Genomic DNA, 22,978 nt, shown 5'->3' on the forward strand with positions numbered 1-22,978 from the left:
CATTTGAATACAAGCACATAAATCAATGATAAGACGTTGTTCCTCCACCTGACAATGTAATGATGAATCTGTCTTATCTAGTCCTTGATTTATCATCTTATATTAAATATTCCCAAAGTTATGGCATGGAAACATAATTAAAAATCTATTTATCTGATCAGATTAACATTTTGCAGTAGTTATTGTTATCAACAAGCATCAGATTTAAACATCAAATTTGAAAAAAGATCGAAATTGAAATTCTGACAAAATTTCAACCATGACAAATTTTTCAAGGACATATAAGATGCAGGACTTAATTGGCTACAATATTGGCCAAAAAGTGAATCTGTAAGATCAACAGAATCAGTTACTGTCAAAAGTGTAACTTTGACACATTCTAACCTTGACCCAGATATCCTCAGAACCGGTCTAAATTAGACCATAACCGATACTGTCACCAAGTTTAATGATGATTAATGAAATGATTATGACATTAGGCTCTATACAGACAAACAAATTTATCCTCCATGCCAGAGGTAATGAATTTAATAACTATTTTGCTATTTCGACAAAGAAAATATTTCAACTATATAGCTTGCCAAGAGACATAAAAAAAAGAATAGAAAATCACATCAACACTGGATGGACAACCATAAGTATGTTGACACACACAAAAAAATAACCGAGTACCTACATTTTACTGCCTCAAGACAAAAAAAAAACAGGATCACACTATAGATTAAACCGATTGTATCTAGCATAGAAAGAAGCCGCTATAAAATATCCTGGTTTCTTTATTCCACTCAAATCCACATGCTCCATTTTTTTTCAGACATGTCAACTGTTCTGATGAAGTCATTCGCAGGCTATTAGTTACAATGAAACAAAATGAAACAGAACCAAATGGAACATAACTTCTATCCAAGAACTCCCCAGCAGTGAAACATGCCATGCAACTGCTTTCTAACTGATTACACAATGATTATTTTCAAGTTAAATGCCAACAAATACCTGTTGATCCATCCTCTGAAGTAACCAATTATTCCCAATCCTGAGAGTATTGTTCATCATTTAACCATCTCATTAAACCTCAAGTGGCCAATGGCCTTGATAAGTGTTGATTTCTCAGTATAAAAAGTACACATTCAGCCTCAATATTGTACACCTCTACACATCTGTACTTGCATACCATCACTTACTAATCGACTGCATTGCTTCTCTAACCTACATTGCTTTGATCTTATCACATCCAACAGACAAATTTCTATGCATCATAGTAGACAATACTCACATCACCAACAACATAGAAGTAATAGGTTTACACTTGGTATCCAACTTAGTGGGATTGTTAACAATTATCTACATAAACATAATCAAAAGTTGGGTGTTCATGCATATTTTTTTTACCAGATACATAAATGACATACCCATCCTCACTCTTGTGAAGAGGTCATTAATATGTATAGGATGTTCACTTCTATGGACAGTTATATAAAGTTCAGTATAGAATACCTCTATGACATGGGATCCTTCTCCCTATTAGACTTCAAACTTAAAATAACAAATGAAGGGGATATCCACAATACATTTTTGTAGAAAAACAACCAACAGATGTTAGTCCACTACAAATCAGCCTGCTCTTAATTTCAAGTTGAAACATATATTAAATGAAATTATACATATTTGCATTGCAACAAATCTACAAAATCAAAAGACAAAGTCACTCAGACCAAAATTTTTCTGCAAGTCTTAGAAACTAATTTACTCAACATCTACTAGGAATCAACTCCAGAAACCCAAGAAATAAAAACATGCAACTTCGTCAAAAACATACTTTTCTAAGCCATCACAATTCTTTAAATATTGTGATCTGCAGAGGAGGACTAGATATATACTTAGCACATTTTTACAAGTGCAATGATTTATATGTCAGTGCCATAGTCAGATCACCCTATTACACAAGCATCCTCTTTTAGAAAACACTTAAATACTAACAAAGATATAACTACGTATCAAGGTTAATGAAAGAAATGTTGGCAAGCTTAGAATTAAGGTAATGCTTATAGTTAGACTCAACTTACAAATAATAGTTAGAACTCGCCATGGAAATCTTAATTTTACACAACTGAAACACAAATTCAAATATTTTGTCACTTCCATACCTATGATCATATTTTTACAATATCTTAAAAAACAGTTATAGACATTGTCCCAATTAAGAACGTGAATTTGAAATGATGTAAAAGATACACAGATAAGAAAAGAATGTTTCCAAGTTCCTTATTTGTCTTTGAAGATTTATCTTTATATATTGATTATTTACAAAATGTTAAAAAATTAAGATAAACACAATTTACCCCTATATCTACTGTCAAATTAACACAATAGGACAGCCTTTAACACATGAATCTATTATCAAAATTAGATAATTTCTTCGGCAATAAGTAGTCATCTTCTAGTTTCTTGAGAAGAGTTTCAATTTTCTTTTTTTGATTTTTACTTTTAAAAATATTTTCTTTTGACATAGCTCATAATTATTATGAACAATTAGAATTTTTAGTAACCTAAAACCTCTCTTAAATCATATTACTAACCCTAAGATGAAAATGCAGTGGCACTCCCTAAAATGCTACTCTTTTTCCTCAGTTCATTTGAAAATTAAAATAAACATTAATTTTTTCAAAAAACAGAAAAAATAATTTTAGTTGATCTATAATTAATCAGTCTTGGGGCGGGGTGGAGGAATTATCTTTGCAATATAGTAAAAAAAAAATAAAATCAAAACACTATAAATTAAACTTACCAAAGGAATTATCTTTTATACCACAGACTTTTGCAAGGTGGATTAAATTTAACTTGTCAACATTAAGAAAAACTAATTCAAAAATAGCAACCTCTTTGAGAGCCCACCTTTTTAAGATAGCTAATCATTTTGATTATTATTGGAATGTTATTTAATTATGGTCTCTGTGAGTATTTCTTTATTTTAACCAATTCCATTTCAACTTGTAATATTGTTTAAATAATTGTTTAAAATTTATTTCATAAAAAAAACCCTCCCAAGAAGAGTTCTTGAAAATTAATTCTTTTGTAAATAGTTTTAAATTAATCCAGTTTTATCCTTGAGTTTCTGTCAGATACTATACTTCCACTTGAGCAAACAAAATATCACTTCATTAGAAAACAAATCTAATTGAATGATTTAGTGGTACCAAAACCTTCCTAGTGTAAAAATGTTTTATATTTAGAAATCCCATTATAATTATCCTCCAAATAATTGCAAATTTGAAATTCATATCACAAAAATGGTCAACGGTTTAAAAGAGAAAATAAATTTCAGACAAATCACAAAATGCAAAGTGTAAGTTTTGAAGAAAAAAAAAAATTAAAAAAGAAAAAGAAAAAAAAACAGATTTTGAATGTTTTATCAATATTTTCATTAAACTTTTTTTCTCAATCCATTTCAAGTATTTGTTCACTGTTTATATTCAGAAGCACCATTGCTAATCTTTTTTTTATTTTCGTGTGCTGAACGTACAAAGGTAGACAAGCACAGAAGTGAAGAGAATTCATGCAGAAAATTCCAGAAAACAAACTTCCTTTCTGTGGAATCATTTTTGCACATTTACCAGTGAGGAAACCTTGTGTGTGTGTGTTTATGTGTGTGTGTGAAACGATTGCTTTGCAGATTCATTTTGATTATATGTTCCCAAAATCATTAATTCTTACACCCTCGCAAATCTCAACTGTCAATTTCCAAAACAATTTTTCATTTGTATTTAATACAGCAAGCAAATGTGTATTAATAGAAAGTGTAGTATTTATGGTGCAGCAAAATTAATAGGACAATACTTATTGTTCTTATTTAAAATTGTCATACACCGGATGATAAGGGAGGAGCATCTTAAAAATTACAAGTCAGTAAATATCTAAAGTAAATTTTTTTAACTTTTAATTTTTTTTTTTCTTTTTTTGATGAGGCAATGTCAATTTTTTTTTCTTAAACTGCAAATCATTTTTTTTTCAATAAAAAGTAAAATGAACTCTGAAGAAAAAAGGGGGGAAAGGAGTTGCTTTTGCTGCACTTTGTAGTCATTTAAGACATTCTAATTTGATTTTTTTTTAACAAAGTAAACACAGCATACAACATGGCAAAGTAAAATCTTATTTCTATAGATTTTTAGAAGGAAAAATGTTAGCATTTGATTAAATTTTAAATGTTCGCTGCAGAATTCAGTGATGGATGTTTAATGCCTTAATATGGAAAACGAAACCGTTTCAGTGATGACAAAAACTGTTACTTTCCTCCAGCCCCATCATCAACTCCAAACACGAAAGTGTTATGATTATAATAAAGAGGTGAATGAGTGATTGTGATAATTCAATGTGTGATAACTAGCGACACAAATTGATATGTAGAGTGAGGAGAAGTAGTCCAGTTAAAAATGCTCAAGCCAACAATTTGCATTTCAAAAGATAAAAACAATTTTTTTCATGTTATTTTCTGCAACTGGATTGACGCAAACATTTTAAGTATTTTTTTTATTTTTTATTTTATTTTTTGTATTTGTAAGCATTTTTCATTTGATGCACAAAATACCCCGAGCATTAATTACAAATTGTTCAAAGCTTTGCAAGAAGGCAATTTTGTTTTGTCTTGTGATGACAAGTTTCAAAGATGAAGGTGTCAGTTGATTAAAAGCTTCAAGTAATCTCCCTTTGTATTCTTGTTCCTCCTGGCTATATAACAATTCCGTCACCAGATGACGATATTTCTCCTGAGAATGGGAGAGAAAAAGAAAATTAACATAAAATTATAAATTTAAATAAAATTCATTTAAAAAGGAAAAATAAATTAGATAAGAAAAAATAGGAAATTCTAGTTTAATATTTAGCTTCTTATATTCATGTTATATTGTATTAAGACGATGGTTCTCATCATATCACCAGAATCCTTTGAGAAAATATAGACACCTACAATTTTTGGGGAACTTTAATGTGTATTAGAAATCAATAAATATTCCAAAATTCATCATTTTTTGTATTTTAAAGTATTTTAGGGAACATAATATGCGCACCATCGCCATTTGAAAATTGAAATATATCAGATTTGCAATGAATTCATTATATGCCAATTAAGTATTCTTTAAATTTCAATTTTTTTTCTTAAAACCTTAAAGGCGTAGATATTTTCTGGAATCAAAATCAGGTAATCGGTTTTATTCAAAATTAAAATAAGGATTCTAGACTCAAGGTTTAGTATCATATTTTGAATTCAATTTTCATAAAGGTTCATAAAAATGTTACAAAACTGTTTGGGAATTAATTTTGCTCACCGTGAGAGACATATGCTTTTAATATCTATTACATATAGCACGTACATTGCTCAGTAATAAGGACCTTTTTATACGCATTACTACCAACCCTGAACTATATAATTTTTTTTTTTTTTAATTTTCAAAATAAAACAAAGCCTTTAATGTTTGTGGATACATGGTGTGAACGAAGATCTCATAATATTGTAATAAATAAAAATACAAATTTAAAACTTTCATTGCAAAATTTTAGTCTTGAAAAATTGTATGTTCTTTGTATAGGATTTTGTTTTCAATTACATTTTTGAGCAGAGAGACAAACACAAAGGCAAAAATTTAAATGATCAGTTGTCCAGTGTTCATTTTATTTGATACTAGCAGTTCAGCCTGGCTTTACTCGGGCCCTATGTACTGTTCATAACTTTATGTGCATAATGTATGTATTAAAAAGTTTGACTCGTATCCAGGTAACTTGCATCTAAAATTTCAAGTGTTTAGACCCAAAATTGGTGGAGAATTTTGGTAGAGTTTGCAAAGGTCAACTCTTTCAACTTTGACCTCTTGGTAGTTAAATTTTTGCCCCAAAACTGATTAAAAAGCTTGCCTTATGTCTGAATACCCTTTATGTAAAATTTCAAATGTTTAGACCAGAAATTAGCTGAGTAATTTGGTAGAGACCAAAGAGGTCATTTTTTTAAAAACTTTGACCCCAATTTTGACCACCTTAACATTTGTTTTGGGCTCAGATGAAATTAAAGTTTGATCCATGTCCAAGGAACCTACATCTAAAATTTCAAGTGTTTAGCCCCAAAATTGGCAGAGGAGTTTGGTAGAGTTTTTAAAGTTAAAATGATTAAACTTTGACCACTTTACAGCCAAATTTCTGTCTGAAAACCGATTAAAAAGATTTTCCCAAATCTCAATACCCCTTATGTCAAATCTCGAGTCTAGATTGATAGAGTAATTTGGTAGGGAAATGTACACACACAATTTCACTTTTAGATCTATAAATTTATTATTAAAAAAAACTGTGCTAGAAAATAGATTATGATTGTGCTAGAAAATAGACCTGTTATTGCATTTTGGTGTTTTTTTAGGGGAGGGCATCCTTAAAAAATAAAATGAAAATGTTTTTGGTGTTAATATAATGTAGTGTCATATGATTACTCAGCTATATTTTCAAGAGCTCCAGGAAAAGATTTTAAAATGTTTTCCATAAAAGACATCTCAAATTTGATGCTGAAATATGGCAAACATACAAGATAAGTATCTGCGAATTAATACAAATTTACAGTTTCATTTTTTTTTTTAATAAGTTGTCCTATATGCAACAATTTATATTTAAGATTTTTTTTTATTAATTGCTTACATTTTGAATTTGTATGTACTCTTCTTTATTTATACCAGACTCCAGAGAATTAATTGTTAAATTGTTCTCAAATTTAGATGTTATTTGATTCTCAAATTTAGATGTTATTTGATTTTTTAATCATGAAAGAAATTATGATGCAAAAGCATCTTTTCAAAAGACATTTTCATCTGAGAGATTCGAGTCACTAATTTGGTCCATGGTTACCAACCACCATCCAATAAATTTAAAGATAAATATGAATACCATAACTAGATTTTACCCTAGAAATGTATCCGATGTTGCGACATGATTTTGTGGACGATTACATAATCAAAGAGAACCACAAATAATAATATAAAAATATAACTGAAGAGCATAATTTTTTTTAATGTTAGAATACACACATATATACATATATATATATATATATATATAATATTGTTTCTCTCAGCATAACTATAGCACTGCCAATAAGCATACACTAAATCAAAGGGGATAATTCATCCTAACTCAACACAGTAGTAACAGCTTTCTTATAAAACAAGAAGTAGGTATTTATTTGCTTCCCCATATAAGCAAAATATGACACAAGGTTGGTTTTTATGTGGGTTGGAGGGGGAGGGGGTATATAGGGTTGCCCCTACATGGACCACGAACCAATTGCCACAAGGGTAATGATATCAAAGTGCAGCATCTGTCGGAACAGATACTACACTTTGATCTCAGCCAAAAGGCCCAAGTAAGTAGGTGACAATAAATTAAGCTAATTGAATTACAAAAGTTTTAGGTGATAAAAATATTAACCAAAGTTTGGACCATATGAATTTCAAGCACCCCAAAATAAGCAAGGATCAAAAGGATACAATTTTAGTAACACTGAATTTTTTTTTATTCAGATTAAGTTGAATCATAATTAGAATATACACTTTTATATCAGATTTTCATTAAGGAAAAACGTTTACTATTTAAATTTTCTTTTACAAACAGTTTCAATAAAATCTATATATGTAGAAAAGTGAACGTGTGTGTGTGTGTGTGTGTGTGTGTACATTTTCCTATGGAATAACTCAATTTTCAGTCTACAGACTCGAAATTTGATATACAGGGTACTGAGATTTGGGAAAATCTTTGTAACTCGTTTTCGGCCAGAAATTTGGCTGTTAAGGGGTCAAAGTTCAACGATTTGACCTTTGAGAACTCTACCTAACTCCTCCGATAATTTTGAGTATAAACACTTGAAATTTTAGATATAGGTTCCTTGGACATGGATCTAAATTAATTACTTGATTTGAGCCCAAAACAATAAAAACGTTAGGGGGGGGGGGTCATAATAGGGGTCAAAGTTAAAAATAATTTGACCTCTGCGGTCTCTACCAAATTACTGAGACAATTTCAGGTCTAAACATTTGAAATTTTATATAAAAGGTATTCAGAGATAGGACAAGCTTTTTAATTGGTTTGGGTCGAAAATTTTTAGTTACCAATATATAAATGTATGTATGTATGGTTGCATGTCTGCCTAAAACTTTCGATAGAGGAGACGGATTTTTACAAGATCAGTATTGTTTTGAAGTTCGACCTTTCAGACGACAAATATCAAAAAATTGGCTCACCTTCAACTGGGCACTTCTACAGGGGGAGGGGGTCGTTTTTTTTTTTTTTCGCCAATATGTTTGAAAGTCATCCTCTCCTTTCGATTGTCTAACCTTAATTAAAACCTACGTCACTTCCGGTTTGGCGGGTGGTCAAAACAGTGAAGACGCCAGGTTCCCCCCCCCCCCCGTACTTTATCTCCTTTGGGGTACAGGTTCGAGCCTGCCTCCCTACTACAACTTTTTTTTTTTTCTTTTGCTCAACACACATCCAAACACCTGGGCAACGCCGGGCTGAAATGCTAGTTTAATAAAATTGTGCAAAACATGCTTGTAAATAAAACTACAAAGTTTCTAAATGAAAAAATGTAAAAAGCTACAATTAAATTATTCATTTGTACTTTTACTACAAATCAAACCACCATCTAAAACTTACATTTCATAGTATTGATTTTCAAAAGAAAAGTAATTTCAATGAAGAAAGCAACTGTAGTCTTCACACGTTATGTTAGTTATTTGTATCAAAGTGAAAATATTTATTTTTAAATTGATTAAATTTTTTAAAAAATGTTGGCAGTTAATTCAATAATTTCAAATTTAATTCAAATAAGTAATATAAATATCTTTTTACTTTTCAAATCTGTAAAGAAATAAAATTTTGAATACCATTTCTTTTGAAATTGTACCATTGCTTCTGGAAAACATGGTTTCATATTGTATTAACCTTTACTGGTTGAAGACATTTTCACTTTGTAAATTAAATAATTCTTATCAAATATAGTTTTAAAACATTTTGATGATTTAAACAATTCAGCCAACAACTTCTTATATCTATTTAGGAGTAAACTAAAAAGGAGGGGTACAATTTTGATTTTCAGATATATAGGGAGATATATGCAGAACAGGAGATTTCATTGGTATGATTACATTGAAAGAATGCACAAGATTTGGTTGGTTGGTTATTTTGTTACAGCATATCAACCCTTTTACGGTTATTTAATGCCGACTCCAGTGATTCGGGAGAAAAAAAAAAAAAAAAAAATCTTCAAGTTTTTGACCATAGTCTTCAGGATTATTTCATATTGAGGAAGTTATTTTGTAGATAAACGTTTACTATACTTGGTTTGTATAGTTTTATTATATATTGAAGATTTGTTTGTTTTGTGTGTTTAAATATTTTGTACATTTTCACATTTGTTGTAATAAGTGTTTAGATTTTGTTGTATATTCCAGTTTTTTTGGTTTCGACTTCGCTTGAATATTTTTTCTAATTTTCTATTATTGAAATATTTTCCTCTTATAATTTTTGTATTTTTACAATCCTCATATATATGTTGTATAGTCAGTAAGTATCCACATTGGCATTTTGGTTTTTGTTCTTGTTTTAATAAAAAATTGTGGGTTAGATGTGTATGTCCTATGTGGAGTCGGTTTAGTATGACTTCTCTTCTGTTTATTTTTTTTGCGTCCATTTTTTTAAGATTGGGTGTTTTTTTAAAGATTTTTTTTTTTTAATTCAGTTTCATGACTGCTGCCATTTCTCTTTTAAGTGTTTATTTATTGTTGGTTTCATGTCTGTATAGGGAATTTTGAAATTTTTACCTATGGTCATTTTTAGGGATGACTTTGCTGATAGGTCAGCTTTGTCTCCTTTTTTACCTATGTGACTTGGTATCCAACAGAGTATGATTTCTTTTCTTTTTTCTAGATTGTTTTTTTAATCATTATATTTATTATTAGGGGTTTTTCTAGTTTTTTCCCCTTTTAGGGCTATTAATACAGATAATGAGTCGGAGAAGATGATAAATTTTTGGTTGTGGTCTTCTGTTATGTCAAGTACCATATCTATGGCAGTTGCTTCAGCATTAAAGATAGATGCTTCATTTGGTAATCTTTTTCTTTTGCTAATTTTTCCTGTTATTGAAGCACTACCGGTGTTTTTTGTGTCCTTGGAGCCGTCAGTGTAAATGCTTTGGTGGTTTGGGAATTTTTCTTGAATTTCTGATAATTTTGACAGGTAAGTGTTGGGGTGTGTTTTTGTTTTAGGGAGTTTGTTGAGATCTAGTATTATGTTGGGTTTTTGTATAATCCATGGAGGGATATCTATTTAGTTTTGTGAATTTCGTTTAGTGGGATGTTTGTTTCTTTAATGATTTGATTCACTCAGAACCTGAAAGTGTTTGTTTTGTTTTCATTTTTGCTGAATAATATTCTGTATGATGGGTTTAGTGTGCAGTTGTGGGCTGGGTTTAAGTTGCAGGATTTTAATTTAATGAGGTATTGTATAGCTAGCTTTTCTCGTCTTAGCTTTAATGATGGTTCATTTGCTTTTACATAAAGACTTTCTATTGGAGAGGTGGGGAAGGCACCAAATGCAAGTCTCAGTCCCTGATGGTATATCATGTCTAATGTTTGTAGGTATGATTTTCTGGCTGAACCGTAGATCATAGAGTCATAGTCCAATTTAGATTGAATTATTGTTTTGTAGAGTTTAAGAAGAGTTTTATCTGCTCCCCATTTTGTGTGAGCCACCACACATTGTGTCTGAAGCTTTTGAATATGTGGTATAAAAGTTTCTTGTCAAACGTTATGCCCAGAAATTTATATTCTTCTACAACTGGTATTTCATCATTATATAATTTCAAATTTGGATTTAGATGTAGTTTGTATTGTTGGTAGAAGTGTATGCATTTGGTTTTGGTTTTTGATATTATGAAGCCATTTGTTGTAGTCCATTTGAGTATTTTGTTAATTGTTGGAGTTGTCACTCTATAGTGTTCATGTATTTTGATTGGTAACAGCTAATAAAATCATCCACATACATGGCGCCATTTACCCCAGGATTGAGGCAATGGATTATGTTATTTATTTTGATATTGAATAGAGTGGCTGAGAGTATGTTTCCTTGTGGGATTCCTTCGATTTGTTTTTCTGGTTTTGACAGAGTTGGTCCTATTTTTGTTCTAAAGATTCTATCTGATGGGAAGTTTGGGATGAATATTGGGAATCTGTCTCTTAATCCAAGTTTGTGTAGATCTTTTAATATCCCATATTTCCAAGTGGTGTTGTATGCGTTTTCTAAGTCAAAAAAGACGGAAACGAGGTGTTCTTTTTTTATGTTAGCTTCTCTGGTGTAAGTTTCCAATCTCATTAAGTTGTCATTTGTGCTTATTTTTTTCCTAAAGCTGCATTGATATTTAGTTATTTTATTATTCTTTTCCAAATAGCAGACTCGTCTGTTGTTTATCATGCGTTCAATTGTTTTGCATAAGCAGCTAGTTTGGAGTTTTCTGCATAGGTTTTGGCTAGTAAATTTGCTATTTCTGTTTTAATGGTGGTTTTATTTTGTCCTGTTACAAGATGTCTTATAATGGAGGTTTGAGGTTTTCCAGAAATTTTTTCTTACCATTTCCCAAATTTGTTTGGGTTTTGCATTTGTGTTGAGTTTACTTACATAGTTTTTCCAGCTTTCTTTTTTTCTGTTTTTTTTTTTTCTTTTATTGTTCTGTATAATTTTGCTCTGAGTTTTTTAAATTCAATTAAATTTTGGGTAGTTGGTGTGGTTTAAATTTTCGTAGAGCTGCATGTCAGAGTGTTACTCCTTTTTGGCAATCTTCATTGAACCGTGGTTTATTTCTTGATGCTTTTGTTTGTCGTTTAGGTATGCATTTCTTTTGCTATAGTGGTAAGGGTTTATGTAAAATGATTATCTTCTAGATCTTGATTTTCATTTCTTATCAATCTTTTTTTGCATTCTCTTTGGAATTTCTCCCAGTCTGCTCATTTTAGTTTCCAGTGTATAGGAGTTTCCTCATTCAGAGTGGATGTTTCCAGTACGATTGGAAAGTGATCACTTCCACATGTATCATCATATATTTTCCATGTAAAGTCCATAAAAGTTTTTGAGTCACATCAGCTTAGGTCTATCTATGATCCTGATCCAGTGGCAGGGTTTAAATAGGTTGATGTTTTGTTGTTTAATAAGCATAAATTAGTGTTGTTTATGAGTGTTTCCAATGTTTTGCATTTGGGGTCTAGCTTTTTGCTACCCCATATAGGGTTGTGGCCGTTGAACTATCTGAGCAAAAGGTAGGGTTTGGGGAGTTGTTCTATAAGGTTGTTTATTTCTTTTGTATTTATAGTTTCGTTTGTTTACAAAAGAGAATAGAAAAACAAAAAGGAACATCAATGTAGGTGCATTTCGTCTCAGGAAGCCAAAAGACAGCCTGATCTGGTAGCACCAGATAGTTTCGTTTGGGGGTATGTATATGGAACAGATAGTGATGGTTTTATGTAATGTGAGTTGCTATTGCTTGTAGCTTTGTTTTTACATTTATTTTGCTACGAGGTATGTTTTTCCTGATGAATATTGTTGTACCTCCATTAGCTCTGTGTCCCATATTGTTGATAAAATTGTATGCTTCATAGGGTTTCATTTGCAGTTTGTTTTTTTCTTGTAGGAAGGTTTCTTATAGACAGATGGCAGCAGATTTTGGGCTTTTTGATTTTTTCTGTCTTGAGTGCTTTTTTTGGCTCTTGATTTTGATTAGTTCGAATTTGTTTTCATCCTCAACCAGCACCATTTCTGTTTATTATGTGGATTTTCTTTAAGAGGTTTTGTTTTGGTAGGTGAAAAATCCTTGGGTTTAGTAGTAGTATCGGATAAGTTTGGAGTTTCAGCCTCATCTCTCTCGGACTGGGGATTCTCCTTCAAGTCCTATTTACTTAGTTTAGTTAAGTTTTCCTTTAATGTCTCCACCAGTAACTTTAATTCTTTCATCAATTCAATCAGGTTATTTTGTACGGTCTCTTCTTTTGAGATCGGGCTATTTGTAGTTTTTGTTATACTTGCATATGTTGGAGAGTCTGGTGTGTCCTCAACTAGTCTTCTTGTCTCCGGATATGGCAGATTTCTGGTGTGTTTGATTTTAGTTATTAGTTTTTCCTTCTTCCAAACTTTACATTCCTTTGAATCAGCTGCATGGTTTTGTTTGCAGTTTGCACAGTTTGATGGCATTTCGCAGTTGATGTGTTCCCCAATTCCACCACAGTTTTTGCATGTTGGTCTGGTGCATCTATCTTTGCGGTGGCCAAATTTATGGCAGTTATGACATCGTAATGGGTTTGGGATATAGATCTCTACCTTTTCTATTATATAGCCGATTTTTATTTCTGTGGGAGGTTTGAAGTTTAAGATGTAGGTATTCGTTGGGATCATTTGGTTATTTCTTTTAATGTTTATTCTTCTGACTTGTGTGACTCCTTGCTCTAAGTTATTTTTAATTTCTTCTGGCGAGCAAAGTGCAAGTTCTGGACTCTTTATCACACCCTTTGAAGAGTTCAAGGTGATGTGGGGGTAGGCTTTTATTTTGAGGTTGTGGTTTTGATTTAGGAGTGTATTTGCTGAGAGTTTATTTGGTACTTCTATAAGGAGGGTGTTGTTACTTCGTTTTTTGATTTGTGTAGTTTTTGTTATAGATCTGATTTCTTTTTCGATAATGAATGGAGACAATTTGGTGATGCTTTCCATAGATTTAAAAACAATGAATCTTGGGAATATTCTATGATTATCTAATTCTATATCCGAGTGATTCATCTTCACTTTCTGGATAGGGTCTTTTGATTTTTTTGGGAAGCCATAAATTATATATTTTTTCCTTCATCCTTGCTCCCCACTCTCCTCAAAGCCCTAAATTGGGAGGGGTTTTTTGGGGAGTGGGTGGGTGGGGGATGAAACCCATTCACCCAAACACCTCAAGGATGATATACTCAAACAGTGAGTGCATCTGTTTATGACGGTTTCCTTTATTTACTTGGACCCAGTAAGTTATAATAATAAAGGGTTGTTGTCGGTAGCATCAGGTTTCACTATTTGATTGGCCCTTGCCATTGCCTTCTAGTATCAGTATGTTTTGTTTTTTTAAGGTGTTTGTGATGTATTTGTATTTTTCTTTTTGTGAGAGTTTACTGTTATTAGGGCTTGGCATGACTAGCCGATTGATCAGATCGGGCCTTCCTAACCGCCCGTCTAACCGAAGTAAGGACCAAAGTGGAGTGTTGTAGACTCACGGCCACTTGGATCTGGGTCATGAGGTACTCGGCTACTAGGATCTAGAGTATTACGGGTCGCCACCCACGGCCAACAGGTGGCCCCATTGAGGGACTTTTCCTCTCTGCGGGAGTGGCAGTCGGTGTATTCTAATGACCCACTGGCGGGATCGGGAAATAGGGAAGGAAAAAGAAAAGAAATGGGGCTGTTGTTTGTTTTTTGTAAAATATAATGAAGTTTTACAAAAGAGAATAGAAAACAAACAGAAAATTGATGTAGGTGCATTAGCCTCAGGAAGCCAATAGACAGCCTGATCTGGTAGCACCATGCTAGTTTGGTTAGTAGATGTAAAACATTTGCAGTAGAATGGTCTTCGCCTGCCAACTGACCAAAGAAAAATCCATCATCAGCATCATTATGTTAAGAGAAAGGGGATGAATAGACGTGGCCAGGGATACGTTAGTTTGGAATGTAATTTTTAAAAGCCGTCCAACATATAAAAAAGTAAAATCGTAAAAATTGAAAAAAGACGAATAGAATATGATGATCATAACTCATTTACCTGATGACAGCAGATAAGGCAAAATAAAGTGGTGCTGGCTGTTTCTAAGAGATCCATATCAAAGCTCTCGAGCAACAGCAGTCGGAACACAACCTTTTAAGAAATACAAAAATCACAAGAGTAACTTATTCAGGTTTTAAATTTTAACCATAAATCTCCAAATGTTAAAGTTGTATTATAATTGAACAACTCATTTTTGATAGAATTTTAAAACAAAGTTTTTTTCACATAAATTAACCATTTTTTAATGTACCATTGTTATATGTTAACTTACAAACGTTATTAATAAACTTAATAGTTTTGAAAGAATAAAATTAATATATTTCTATTAATAAAGAATATACACAGAATAATAAACATAGTTGTGAATATATAATTAAAAATAACTTTTGACAATCTTAAAATAAATAGAATAAATAAATATAACTGAAGACTTCCTTAGACTTCAATTTATATTGTTTATTAAAATTACTGGGAAACATTTAAAAAATACCTGAATACAATTTTAAAAGTTGCAAAAAAATATATAAAATAAAAATAAAATAAAAATCTACCTTAAGAAACAGCTCCATGGCTATATAGAGTTGAGATCCCTTCAGATCATTGCATACCACATGTGATGCCAAAGCTGAAACTATCTCAAGGCACAGTTTGGTGATGTCTGGGCCATAGCTAGAATAAAAGCTAAGGAAAAACAACAAGTATATCAGTCGATAAAATAAAAACATTGACTTCTCCCCTCCATCAAACTTCTATCAATCACAGTAAAATTGTTAAATCCACATACAAAAATAGAACCAATTGTGAATTTCAGTTCTGTGAACCTATAAAAAGAATGAGTTTTCAATATTCCACATAATGTTTTATCCTTAATATTGAACATATTCCTTTCACAAGAGGATTGATTATAAAATTATTTTATTTTTTTAAATAATATATATTTTTTAAATTATATATATATATATATAATTTTTTTTTAAATTATATATATTTTTTTTTACATAAATTATATATATATATATTTTTTTTTAATTATATATATATATATATATATATATATTTAAAAATTATATATATATATTTTTTACATAAATATATATATATATATAGAGAGAGAGATAGATATAATAAAATAATTGCAGAAATTCCCCTCTGAACCAAAATACTGTAGGTTTGCAACAACAAATGCCACATACAAATTTATTATGTCTAGATTATTAACCACTATCTTATGTAACTTTTTAGAACATCATTTTGACACATTTAGCCGTTATAATAAAATCCTACATAACATCCTAGGAGCAACATCACAATCACATTTTTTGAGTAGGTAGTTCCTATTTTTCCCTCTAAATCTTAGTCCTCTTTCTACCCCCCCCCCATTCATCACTGGGACTATATACACACCTTATAACTATTTTCCCCCGGCACCCTCATAACTGGTTCATACACTCATATACATACCATTATCTTTCCAGTTACCAATTACAAAATAATTTCTCCCTTAAAAATTTCCAGCTTTTCTCATTGGCTGAGAACTGACAGATCCATTATTCGAGAATAAACAACTTATTCAAAAAATGAACACGTCAAACCTTCATTAACATGGCATTTCTCTCTCTACACAAGCATTAGTTTTATAAATATTAAACCAACTACAAAAAATCTTCATTGCTCATAATCGTAATTATACATATTAATACACTGACCGTTACTTACAGACATTGTCACCATGAAATTAACCCTCTTAAAAAAACAAAACAAAAAACATCCCTGATAGTAAACATGATTAACATTTATAATTAGCATTATTTTTTTTCTTTAATTCTCTATACCAAACAGTCAGCGATGCTATTTTTCTTTTTTGTTTTAGTTTGTTGTCTAACGGGTCATTCATTTTCCATTTTTTTATTTTTTTTTTACTTTGAATTCTTTACAGTACCCACACTTAAAAAATATAATTCCTGAAAAAAAAAAAAAAAAAAAAAAAAAAACATTTATGGTAAGCATTGTTTCTTTTCCTACTTCGATTCTCTTTACCAGACACTCAACAATGCTATTTTCTTTGTTTTTCTTTACAGTTAACTATAATGCTCGACTAACATTTAATCATAATTGTAAATTGACATTTTATGTACTTCAAAATCTTATGTGTGATTTTAAAGCCTTTAAACTGTCTACTCCTTACTATTTTCAAAGTGCGTGTGTGCATGCGTAACTGTATGTGCAGGAGTTTGGTTGTGCATGCATGTGTGTTTGTGCTTTTTGTGTGTGCATTTCTGTGAGTGTGTGTGTGTTTTTTGGGTTTGTGCTTCCGTGTGGGTGTCTGAGATACAAACCAATCTAATACTTATGGCAACGCATGGCTGGCGGGTACAGCTAGTATTTGTGTGTATATATATGATAAAAAAAAAATATATATGGTGCTAATGCAGAGAGTGATCCGTGCTATTTTTTTTTTTTTTTTTTTTTTAATCGTATTTCCAAGTTTAATGAAGTTTTATGATATGTTTTTTATTCAATTGTAAGGCTAAAGTACATATTAGGTACAAAATACCCTCCGCTCCCCATGTTAAGAATGGCTTTTAAAATAACATTATTATTTCAGCACAGATCACTCTCCACATGAGTACCAAAAATACTTATTTTTCTAAACAGAAAAATTTTAAAGACTAAAACTTGCTCAAAATCTTGCGTTAAAAGGATACGCTGTAAGACCAAGTTGTACAGAACCCATGAATGCTTTGAAGAGGTCAGATGGAAGCTGACAGAATTTCTCGGGGTGGCACTCTCCCAGGAAAGAGACAAGTTTAAAATATTGAGTACACAAAGTGGGGAACTAAAAAGATAAATAATATACATATAATTAACGAGAGGAAAAAAATATTGACAAGTACAAATTGTATAATTTTTAGAATTTTGTGGTATTTCAAGTACAAATAAAAATAATGTAATCTGATAGATTCATCAAAGTCATTAGCGAAAAGACAGTTGCATTCATTTATATGCAATATAAGAGTTTATATTATGGCATCACAAACTAATGCCAAGAAGTAGGTAGATTTATGGCCAAAAAATATAGGGGTGTTAAACCATTGTTATTTTATGCAAAAATTTTTGTTTTTAGATAGTGGGGGAATACTTGTACAATTATTTGTATGTTTTCTTTATTACTTTTCATTGGTACAAGCTTAATTATATCAGGTAAAGTCAGCAATTTTATGGAATATTCACACATCCAAAAATCACAGTCAATACTAAGATTCAAATTTCCAATCATCTTATTCTAAATAGTTAAAATGGATCAAACAAATAATGGAATTTCATTTTACAAAAAAAATAAAATAGAAATAAAATGATTACCTTGAGCAATTCTGAACTCATTAGTGGAATGATAATGTTCAGTCCAACAAGGACAACGGATGCTGCTGATACATGGGACGATGGAGACTGCGAACTTTCTCCATCTAAAAATATGGGAGATAAAAAAGTTTGTTTTACTTCCCTTTCAATTCACTTAATTGCAGATATTTGGAGGACACATTTCCAAGGAAAATGGATTAGATGTGGACAGCCAGTTGAATGGCCACTAAAATCTATGGATATGAGCCCTTGTGATTATTTCTTAAAACTGATTTATGCTAACAAACCAAAAACTTTACAAACACTTGAACATAGCATCATGCAAAAACAGAAAACCATAATGGAGAAAAACTCTAGGCTCCAAAAATGTGCAAAAATCAGGGGTTTCCTTTAAGAAACTTTTGAAAAAGGTACATGTTAATTCAAACACTTATTGTTGACGGTATATTGTCTATAAGTCCAGGGTTTAAATAGGTTGATGTTTTGTTGTTTAATAAGCATAAATTAGTGTTGTTTATGAGTGTTTCCAATGTTTTGCATTTGGGGTCTAGCTTTTTGCTACCCCATATAGGGTTGTGGCCGTTGAACTCTCCGAGTAAAAGGTAGGGTTTGGGGAGTTATTCTATAAGGTTGTTTATTTCTTTTGTATTTATAGTTTCGTTTGTTTACAAAAAAGATCAGAAAACAAAAAACATCAATGTTTTGCATTACATATGATATACATATTTTTTTGCATTACATATGATATACATATTCACCTAGCACCAATTTTGCTGGTTGAGTCATGTCATTAGTGTCTGAAGGAGCTGTAGGATCAATCAAAACAAAAATATTTTATTTTTTAATTAGACTTGTTTAAGCAACAAAGGTTGGTTGGTTGTTTTACGGCATATCAACCTTTTTCAGGTTATTTAATGCCGAATCTAGTTATTTTGAGGAACGATTTTTAATGGAGTATATTTGTTTTTTAAGTCGGATTCTATTAAACCCATAGTTGGGACCCTAACAGGTACTACCACTCCAGGTCAGAGTGGACCTGGGAGCAATGGCAATTAAAGGGTGGCTCCACACTCCCCAAGGCCCGCAAGGTGGGGCCTCACCATCGGATATAGTTTTAGGTCATATCCAGGACCGTTGTATGAAGGACTTTTTAAATTTTTTTTATAAAGGCCAATTTTTTTTAAGATTGGAGAGTATGGTGTGGGGATTGTTTTTATCCAATAACTCTTTAATATTGTTTTCTTTGTAGAATCGATTTCTTACTGTTACAAAATCAGTACATTCAATTAATATGTGTTTGATTGTGAGTGGTGTTTGACAAGGTATACAGATGGGTTGGCTTTCTTTTTTTTTAGGAAATATGAGTGGGTTAAGTGAGTATGGCCTATTTTTATTCTTGTTAGTTTGACTGTTCTTGTTTTTTGGCATGATTTTGTGAAGTTTGTTGTTAGGGTGTTCATTCCAGTAGGGTTGCCATTTCTCTGTTGTATATGCATTGATACATCTTTTTAGATCTATGTATGGAATTTTAAAATTTGCATCGATTGGGAGATTTAAGGCGTTTTTTGCTGCAGAATCTGCTAATTCATTACCTTTAATACCGTAATGGCTTGGTATCCAGCAGAAAATGATTTTTTTCTTTTACTGTTTAGTTCAGTTAATTTTTGGAGTAATTTTGCGATTAGAGGGTTGTCCATCTTTTTATTTTTAATCGCTTTTAGAGTAGATTGGGAGTCTGAAAGGATTATAAATTTTTTTTTTTTTTTTTTTATTGGAGGCGAGTTTGAGAGCTCGGATTAGAGCATGTATTTCAGCACTGAAGATTGAGGTTTCTTTTGGGAGGTTTGAATGTTTTTTGATTGATTTATTGAGTATTGCTGCACTGGCTGTTGCGTTATTTTGTTTAGACCCATCTGTATAGATGTGCGTGTGGTTTGGATACTTTTCTTTGATTTTATCGAGATTATTATTATAAGTTATTGGGTGAATATGTTTCTTTTCATATTTACTTAAACTTAGGTCAATGTTCGGGGATACAATTTTCCAGGGAGGGGTTTTGAGTAGGACAGTTTCGTGAATTTTAGTTATGGGTAGACTTGCTTCTTTAGAAATCGATTTTATTCTAAGTCCAAAGGTTTGGATTGTGTTTTCTTTTTGGTCGAAAAGGTGCTTACAGTTTGGATTTAAAGTGCTATTGTGTGCTGGGTTTGTGGGGTTGGCTGTAAGTTTTGTGTAGTATTTTAGACCAAGGTTTTGATTTCTGAGCATTGGAGGAGTTTTATGTGCTTCTGCATACAGGCTTTCTACAGGGGAGGTTGGAAATGCTCCTAGTGCTAGTCTTAGTCTGGAGTGGCATATTGTATTGAGGGTTTTTAGATATGACTTTCTGGTAGATTGATATATGAAGCTACCATAATCTATTTTTGATCTAATTAATGCTCTATATAGTTTGAGTAGTGTGTTCTTGTCAGCTCCTCAATCTGTATGGGCAATGACTCGTAGGAGTTGTAATGCTTTATTACATTTGGTTTTGATGTGATTGATGTGTGGAATGAAATTTAGTTTTTTGTCAAAAATGATTCCCAGGTGTTTGTGTTCATTTACGAATGGAATTTTTCGCCTTCAATCTGTAAGGTTGGGTCCGGATGGAGTTTGCGTTAGTTACAGAAATGGATGCATTTTGTTTTAGTTTTGGAGAATTTGAAACCATTTTTAGTTGCCCATTTATTAATTTTATTTATGTTATGTTGTAGTTTTCTTTCAATAGTGTATATTTAGATCTGTAGCTGATTTGAGCAATCATCTACATATAAGGAGCTATGTATATCAGGAGAGAGTTCTTTTATAATGTTATTGATTTTTATGTTAAAGAGAGTTGTTGATAATATGCTGCCTTGGGGCACTCCTTGATTTTGTGGGTCTGATAAAGTTGAGTCTATGCGAACTTGGAAAGATCTGTCTGTTAGGAAAGTTTTTATGAATTCAGGTAATCTGCCTCTTAGTCCGATGTTGTGGAGATCTTTTATGATACTGTGTTTCCAGGTAGTTTCATATGCTTTCTCAAGATCGAAAAAAAAAAAAAAAAAAAAAAAAAAAAAAACGGATGTTACGTGTTTCTTATTGATAGAAGCTTCTCTGAAATAATTTTCAAGGTGAGTGATGTGGTCTATACATCCTTGATTTTTTTGGTATCCACACTGGATTTCAGAAATTATTTTGTTGTCATCTAGATACCATATAAGACGGTAGTTAATCATTCTTTCGAACGTTTTGCATAGGCAGCTTGTGAGAGCTATTGGTCTGTAGTTTTCTGGGCTTGATGCATCTTTTCCCAGTTTGGGTATTGGTATTGTTGCATTTTCCATGAAGTTAGGAAATCTTGTTTCCCATATTTTATTACAAATTTGGAGAAGGAGTTTTAATGATTCTGGTGGAATTTCTTTAAGGAAGCTGTAGTGCACTTCATCTGGTCCTACAGCTGAGTTATGGGATTTTTCTATGGCGGTTTCTAGTTCATTGAGGGAGAAGATGTCATTGTAAGGTTCTTGGTTTTTGGAGTTAAAGTTTATTTTGTACTTTTCTTCATGTTTCTTCAAGTATTTGGAATTGTCTATTATAGTGTTTTGATGATGAGTTTCTAGCAAAGGTTTTAGCTAGCGTGTTAGCAATATCTTTTTTATCAGTTATTTTCTGTTTATTTGTGAAAAGGTGTTTGATTGGATTCGGATTATATTTTCCAGTTATTTTCCTAATCATTTCCCAGACGGTTTTGGGTTTAGTGGTGATGTTGATTTCGTTGACAAATTGTTGCCAGCAGGATCTTTTGCATTCTTTAATTGTTTTTCGAGTGTTAGCTCTTTGATGTTTGTATTCTATTAAGTTATTGGTTGTTTTTTAAATTTTCTTAAGGCTGCCTTTCTCTGTCTAATGGCCGTTTTACATTCTGGATTGAACCATGGTTTGTTTTTTTTTCCAGGAGGAGAATTTTTGGGTATGGATTTTTTGGCTGTTGTTATGAGTACTTCCGTGAATTCTTCTATTGTTTGGATTTGATATTCTGTTAGTTTTAGTGAACAAAGTTCTTTAAATTCGTCCCAGTTGGCTTTGTTTATGTTCCACCTGGGTATGTGGTTTTGGATGGAGTTACTGTAATTGATTATAACGGGAAAGTGATCACTTCCACAGGGTTCTTCGTAAGTGCTCCATGTATAATCCAAGAAGCTTGATGGATCGCACATGGTAAGATCAATGGCACTAGTTGATCCGTTTGTTGGATTTAAGTATGTGGGATTTTTTTGATTGAGAAGGCACAAGTTATTTTTGTTAATTAATTGTTCAATTTTGTTTCCTTTTGAGTTTATGACTTCACATCCCCATAACGTACTGTGGCAGTTAAAGTCTCTTAGGAGAATGAATGGTGAAGGTAGTTGGTTTATTAAATTTTCTAGTTCATTTCCATTTATTGGTTCATGATGAGGGAGGTATATTGAGCAGATTGTGATTGCTTTGTGAATTGTGACTGGAGTTGTAATTGCTTGGAGATTTGTTTTGACAGAGAAATTGCTTTGAGGTATGTTATTCCTTACAAGAATTGAGGTGCCTCCATTAGCATGAAGGCTTGTGCTATGGAAATAGTTGTATTGTTCATAGTTTAGTGTTTTGAAATGGTTATTGTTTTGTAGGAAGGTTGTAAGCAACAATAGCTGGGTTGAAGAGTGAGATAAGTATAAGAAGTTCATTATAGTTAGATCTTATTCCATGACA

The 22,978-nt window shown here is 31.7% G+C and overlaps 1 protein-coding gene across 1 annotated transcript in view; it reads right to left on the reverse strand.

Annotated features, from left to right (window-relative positions):
- Positions 1–3,391: 3,391 nt before the first annotated feature.
- The window catches only part of LOC145291343 (exportin-4-like), a 261,999-nt gene continuing 242,412 nt past the window's right edge, over positions 3,392–22,978 (reverse strand). The window contains exons 21-25 of the mRNA XM_080137107.1: positions 18,215–18,318; positions 17,560–17,690; positions 15,406–15,523; positions 14,852–14,944; positions 3,392–4,760 (exon numbers count right to left, since the gene is read on the reverse strand). Of these exons, the coding sequence (XP_079993233.1) occupies positions 4,563–4,760; positions 14,852–14,944; positions 15,406–15,523; positions 17,560–17,690; positions 18,215–18,318 (644 nt within the window). The 3' untranslated portion in view covers positions 3,392–4,562. The remainder of the gene's footprint in view (positions 4,761–14,851; positions 14,945–15,405; positions 15,524–17,559; positions 17,691–18,214; positions 18,319–22,978) is intronic.

This window comes from Euprymna scolopes, chromosome 12, assembly GCF_053919585.1.
Source record: "Euprymna scolopes isolate OS-2025 chromosome 12, ASM5391958v1, whole genome shotgun sequence".
Classification (NCBI taxonomy): Eukaryota; Metazoa; Mollusca; class Cephalopoda; order Sepiida; family Sepiolidae; genus Euprymna; species Euprymna scolopes.